Source organism: Sinocyclocheilus rhinocerous, unplaced genomic scaffold, assembly GCF_001515625.1.
Source record: "Sinocyclocheilus rhinocerous isolate Xijiao unplaced genomic scaffold, SAMN03320098_v1.1 scaffold1223, whole genome shotgun sequence".
Lineage (NCBI taxonomy): Eukaryota > Metazoa > Chordata > Actinopteri > Cypriniformes > Cyprinidae > Sinocyclocheilus > Sinocyclocheilus rhinocerous.
The window spans coordinates 724,975-731,576 of record NW_015641045.1 but is presented as its reverse complement, the minus strand read 5'-3'; the positions used below and the strand labels follow the sequence as shown (position 1 = coordinate 731,576).

The 6,602-nt window shown below is 40.3% G+C and overlaps 1 protein-coding gene across 1 annotated transcript in view; it reads right to left on the bottom strand.

Annotated features, from left to right (window-relative positions):
• The window catches only part of LOC107754417 (eIF-2-alpha kinase activator GCN1-like), a 74,732-nt gene that overhangs the window by 49,291 nt on the left and 18,839 nt on the right, over positions 1-6,602 (bottom strand). Inside the window, exons 15-21 of the mRNA XM_016570853.1 lie at positions 5,177-5,350; positions 4,938-5,090; positions 4,761-4,853; positions 4,611-4,686; positions 1,228-1,387; positions 958-1,147; positions 752-876 (exon numbers count right to left, since the gene is read on the bottom strand). Of these exons, the coding sequence (XP_016426339.1) occupies positions 752-876; positions 958-1,147; positions 1,228-1,387; positions 4,611-4,686; positions 4,761-4,853; positions 4,938-5,090; positions 5,177-5,350 (971 nt within the window). The remainder of the gene's footprint in view (positions 1-751; positions 877-957; positions 1,148-1,227; positions 1,388-4,610; positions 4,687-4,760; positions 4,854-4,937; positions 5,091-5,176; positions 5,351-6,602) is intronic.

The window sequence follows — 6,602 nt, the reverse complement described above, 5'->3', positions numbered from 1 at the left end:
AATAATTCTTCACGGAATTTTGAAGTGCCCACGATAACAATATCGTGCATATTCATTACCATGATATATGCATTACCAAATACCGGCACATGTCTACAGACAGATGACAGAATTTTTATTTTTGGGTGAACTATTCCTTTAATGTTAATAAAACAACAAAATGCAGAGAAAAATCACTCACTATTCTTGACTGAAAAACTTTAGTACAGATGCTTTAATAGGAACCAATCTATATAGTGTTTTATTTTATATTTGTTCATTCAGTTCCTTGAATGCTCCTGCTAAATACATTTATTGTACCTGAAAATAAAGCACTGTTTGTTTTATTTGTATATTATGTGCATTTGTAATGTGTTGTTCTTATTTTTAATAACAAAGATAAAATAATGACAAAGATTTTAATTTTCGCCCACTTTCGCCTAAATATCCACCATTCTTTTTATATTTGTTACTTTGAAAGGCAAATTTTAAAGTAATAAAATATTACTATTTATACTTTATAATAGGGAAATTCGCTTGCAAAATAGTAAAACCCACATGGCAAAGAATTGTGATAAAACCGTGAATTGTGATATGTTTTTAAAATAAAAAATGTTTTTTGGCTGTACTGCTCAGACAACTTGCAAAATAGTGAAATTTAAAAAAAAAAAAAAAAAAAAAAAACCGTGATACGATATTTTTGCCATATCGCCCACCCCTATCTACAGCACTAAAAATAACACAGTTGGACTGTAAATGCAGCCAGTCAGACCTGATTGTCTGCGTTTGCTTCTAGCAGGCGAGGTAGAATCATCTCCAGGTGTTTATCGATGAATTCAGCAGCGTCCAGCTTCATGGTGGACAGCAGAGAAGGCCACATCTCAGACCTGACGGCCACTGAAAGAGAAAGAGCAAGATTAACAGGATTCAGGAGCAGCTGTTGGGATATTCCTGTGCGGATGCATCAGAGAGACGGACCGATAGACGGATGATGGGTTACGATGAGAATATCCAGGGCTAGATTCTCAGTCTCCGCCGGGTCGTTCCACTGAGCCGCCACCGAGCAGATCACGCTCAGAGCGTCCAGCAGGATCCGCGGGGCGATGTAAGAGCGTCCGATCTCTGTGAGCTCACTCGACTCCGTATAAACAACATCTGATGGCAAAATCTGGTTCAAGAGACGTAAGAGTGAGCACATACAAAACGCACCAGTGTAGAGTAATCGTTCCGTTCCTTGTTATCCCTCACCTTGTGTTTGTTGATGACGACACGCAGTTCTCCCAGAAGGCCGTGGGCCAGGCTGGAGCCGCCCAGCGAGGACAGGAGTTTCTTCACAGTCTGCTGAGCACGCTTACGCACATGCCACAGACGGGAGAGCAGCGCCATCACTGTGGCCTGATGGTACATCCTGAGGACAGCAGACATGTGTTTGAGTCACATGATCACTTCCGCATGAAGTAAAGATTTTACACTATTGTTGAAAGTCAAAATTGACCCCATTTACTTTCTTAAAGACTATTCCAGGTTTTTTTGTGAAAAATATAAGATTGTACATTTTTGTATAGAAATGTAATTTTTCAGCTGTAACGATGGGTTACTTAACGTAAACCCGGGTTCTTTGATAACAGAGTGAGGTGTTTCACTATGGGAATCGCTTTGGGCGTGACCAACGGCAGAAGCTCATATTACACCACTTCTTTCTTTGACAGACAGGTCGACCTGTGACCAGGCTCCGCCCCACCTATATCAGTCAGGTCGACCCCAGCCTTCACCCCAGTGAAACACCTCACTCTGTTATCAAAGTTTACGTTAAGTAACCCATCGTTCTTTTTCTAACTTCGCTCGGTGTTTCACTATGAGAGATATAGACCACTCCCGGATTGCACCCATATCACTGCTATCCAACAAAACAATTGAATGGGCTCCCAGCACTGCATGTGCTAACGATGGCTCAGACACGTCCAGTCCATAAAACCGCACAAAAGTATGTGGTGTAGCCCAACTTGCTGCTGAACAAATATCTTGAACAGAAACTCCCCTGTGTAAGGCCCATGATGTAGCCATCCCCCGAGTGGAGTGGGCTCTCAAGCCCTTAGGCGGTTGAATACCCTTGCAGATATAAGCTAAAGATATAGCATCTATGATCCAATGAGACAGCCGTTGATGAGACAATGGTTTCCCTTTGTTAGGAGTAGCCCACGACACAAACAGCTGGTTTTGAGTCCTAAAGCCTGCTGTTCTCCTCACATACATATGAAGAGCCCGTACCGGACATAATGAATTCAACTTTTGCTCCTCGGGAGAAGAGAACGGAGGAGGGTGAAAAGCTGCAAGTTCAGTAGATGGTCACCTATATGCTGAGTCAACTACCTTAGGCACAAAAGCCGGGTTAGGACGAAAGGAAACCTTAGTGAGCCTTGGAGCGAACTGCAAACATGACGGGCTAACAGACAACGCCTGTAAGTCACTCACATGCCTAGCTGTTACTAAGGCTATGAGCAGCACCGTCAAATATTGTTGCAAAATTGTGCAGGAGCACAACTCCCTCCAATGGCTCAAAAGGGTGTTGAGAAAGGGCTTCTAGGACGATGGATAAATCCCATAAAGGAACCATCTGTCTAAATACCGGCCATTTACGGCGTGCCCCTTTCATAAAATGACTTATCAAAGGGTGCTGGCCTGCCGATTTCTTGGCAAAACCTACATGACAAGCTGAAATAGCTGCTAAATACACCTTAATGGTGGAGAAAGCCTTTCCCTTATCTTATTCTATGGTCAGTCGCCGCAGACTGTGTGGCCGCTCCAGAAAGACAAGGGTCCTGCTTGTTAGCCACGCCACTCTCAGCATTCTAAGATTTTCACCGGCAATGACGCACAGTGAGTGCATGTTTGTGGATACGGACCCATACACACGATGCACATGGGGTGAGGGTCCATGCCCGAGATGGTAGCTCCACATGAGGATGGATCAACTCTACAGCATGATTTCACCATCTAGCTAGGTTCTTCTACAATTACCCCATCAAGTTCAGTCAGAAATCTTGGTGTAATCTTTGATGACCAGCTGACCTTCAAAGACCACATTGCAAAGACTGCTTGATCTTGCACAACATCAGAATGATCAGGCTCTTTCTAACGGAGCATGGCCCAAAAGAGCCCATGTTACACCTCTCTTTATCTCCTTGCACTGGCTTCCGGTTTGCGGCTCGCATCAAGTTCAAGACATTGATGCTTGCATATAGAACAGACACTGGCTCAGCACCCGCCTACTTCCACTCGCCATTACGAATCCACATCCCCTCCAGAAGTCTGAGATTCGCTAGTGATCGCTTTATGTATTCCCCAATTGTAAGTCGCTTTGTATAAAAGCGTCTGCAAAATGACTAAATGTATATGTAATGTAATTAAACCTTCTGAAGGCTCACCTTGACGCGTTAAACCTCTAGTTGACTTAACGTCACCTACCGCAGTAATTTAATACGTAGTAAGCCGATTTGAATAGCTCGCCTTGACGCGGACACTATTCTAATTGTTAGGATATCACTCAACACAATCCCGTCCAACTAACCTCGCGTTCAGTGACGGAGTCCAATGACGGCCCGTCTGTTGAACAGTTTAGCGAAATCAGCAAAGTCAGGATGTGCTGAGAGAGCTTGCTGCAGTCTCCCATGGGAAGAAAGTGTGAATGACTTTGGCAGAGGTGACAAAGACAGACGTGGTGTCATAGGAACTTCCGCAGTTGGTCACGCCCAAAGCGATTCCCATAGTGAAACACCGAGTGAAGTTAGAAAAATAACTTTTAATAATATTATAACATCTCTCTGGAATATTTTTTTTTTGTGATCAGCAGTGTTGTTATTGTTAACTAAAATAAACTATTGCATATTTTAAAATTTAAATAAAGCAGAAATAAAATAAAATATAAATATTCTATGAAAATCTTAATTAAAACACTTAAAAGACTTCCAATGTTGTTGTGGTAACTAAGAAATAAAACAATTTTAAGCAAATAAAACAATATAAAGCTAAATATAAATATTTTAAAACTTTTAATGATAAAAGCACAGTGAAATTACTAAAAGTGAAAATGTAAAAATAAAAGCTAATTCAAAATATGATATATTAATATTTTGAATTAGCTTTTAATTTTACATTTTTATATTGTAATAGTATATAAACAATACTGAAATAACACTATTGATTGGTCAATATTTTTGCATAATGAGGCAAAATAAATCAATCAAATGAGCATTTTACATTCATTTGTGTATTAATTTGCATATTCATTTGGTAAGTAGTTGTGTAATAAGTGGCTTAAGTGCATTCTTTAGTTTAAAAAAGTTTTAGGGTGATACAAGATCCCATTAGGCTTTAGTTTGCATATCATAGTCCATTTTTAGTGATCCTAGTGTTGCTCTAAAGTTTCCTAAATTAATATTTTTTATCATTACGAAAATAAATGATTTACAAATGCTTAATTTATATAATTATTGACATTTGTAGCATAAATAAATAAATAAAAAAGTGAATTAGAACATAGGTAATAATATACTGAATTAATAAATTCATAAATACATAATGAAAAATTATATTCTATTTAAAACATTCCAGGGGAAATTGCAGCAACTCACTGAGACTTGCTGTTGTTAAGTCTTTGAGGCTGATCCAGAAACAGTCTTTCACACAGCAACAGGATGGTGCACAGAGCTGTGGGTACAGGACAGGATTAACGCTGGCCAAAAAAATATACTGGATCTATTCAACAACTGGAGAGTTCTAACTTTCTTCACTGGCCTGAGAGAGGAACTTCTCGGTAGTGAACAGAGGCTTCTTTTCATCGAGTATCAGGTTCCAGAAGGATGCCAGCTTCGCTTCTGAAGACATAGAGGAACATGAAGATAAACGTCTCCAGCATGAGACACAGGAAAACTCTTATCGGTCTCAGTGTGAACGCTCACCGGGCACAGAGTCAAGCACAGACAGCCGACAGAGCAGCACAGAGGCAGCCACGCCTTCAGACAGCAGAGAATGCTGGGTATTCTGGGCAGCAGCTTTCTCCACAGTCTGGATGAGGAGAGGCAGGAATTCCACAGCCTGATTGAGAGCGTCGCCTGAACAGAGACACAAACGCTGTTCATTCTGACTAAACATCAGCAGCAGGAGGATAAATCTGAAGTGTCCCAGCAGCCTGACTGACCTTTGAAAGCCCCGATCAGGGCCTGCAGATACGCGTGGCGCACAGGGGATGTGGACGTCTTGAGGGTGAAGGCTTTTTTAAACCATTCTCTTAACTCTGAAGGCACGTCCACCGTGAAACGGCTCGTCCACTGAGATAAAACAGACACTGCATGCACCAGCGTCCCCTCATGGACTACAAACACACACATACACATGAGGAGAGAGAAAAACAATCAGCAGATATTAGGTTTTGTACACGTTTAAGAAATTTAGGACCATTAAAGATTGTTTAATGCACATCAAATTACAAATGTAATATAATTTTTCAACAAGTAAAAAAATTATATTAAGCCATTACATAAAAAAATTGGTAAAAATAAATAAAATCTTGATATTTAAAGTTAGGGATTTCCAAACTTTTTTGTCAATATTTGACCTTAAACATTTACTTGAAGTCCTAACGAATTTGTGAGTTATTCAATTTAATAATATTTAATATTATAGTAATATTTGCATGTTCACAGTTCTCTGATATCGCTTTGTGGTCGCATGACATCCAGGTAAACAAATAAAATATTTAATCTTTTTTAGTAAAAGTTTTATTTTGAATGTTTTTACTTTAAAACTATTTATTTGACGTACATTTGTGCATTTAGCAGGCACTTTTTTTCTAAAAACGGCTAAAAAGAGAGAACAAAAGCTATTCTAGGTTAGGAAGCAAGCTATAGGAGAGGAGTTTTTTTAATGCGAGTAATTTTACATAATTATGATTTTCAGTAAACAAACCCCCTGCTGTTCCCTCACAAATTCCAATTTATGAAAGCAGACTCAAGCATGCATGAACGGGCATGAAAAATGCATATTAAAAAAGTAATTTTTTAAAGGGGTCATATGATGCGATTTCAATTTTTCCTTTCTCTTTGGAGTGTTACAAGCTCTTTGTGCATAAAGAAAATCTGTAAAGTTGCAAAGACTAAAGTCTCAAATCCAAAGAGACATTATTTATAAAAGTTAAGAGTCAACCACGCCTACCTAAAACGGCTCGTTCTAACACGCCCCCACATGTCTACGTCACAATGCGGGAAGATTTGCATAAAGCCGACCCAAATGCCTAGAGCTGATCCGTGCTGGTCGCTGAGGAAATACATCAACTTCGCGCTGTGGATCGCCGGATCGGCTTTCACCGTGGACGAAGTGGAGTCCAGCCCGGTGTCGTCACATGTGGTTGCCGCAAGCCCGCTGGCCGCTCCTTCGTCGAATCCGCCGGCCGCACCGTTCACAAGCCCGCCGTGTGTGATGCTGTGTTTCGTTGTGAAAGCGAAACTACTTTGTTTGGCCTTCCAAAAATGGACACGACTAGAAATCAGTGGTTAAGTTGTATTTACAACACTGTTCCAGAACAGTTCAACCCAAATATTCAGATGTGTGCAGCACATTTTATGGAG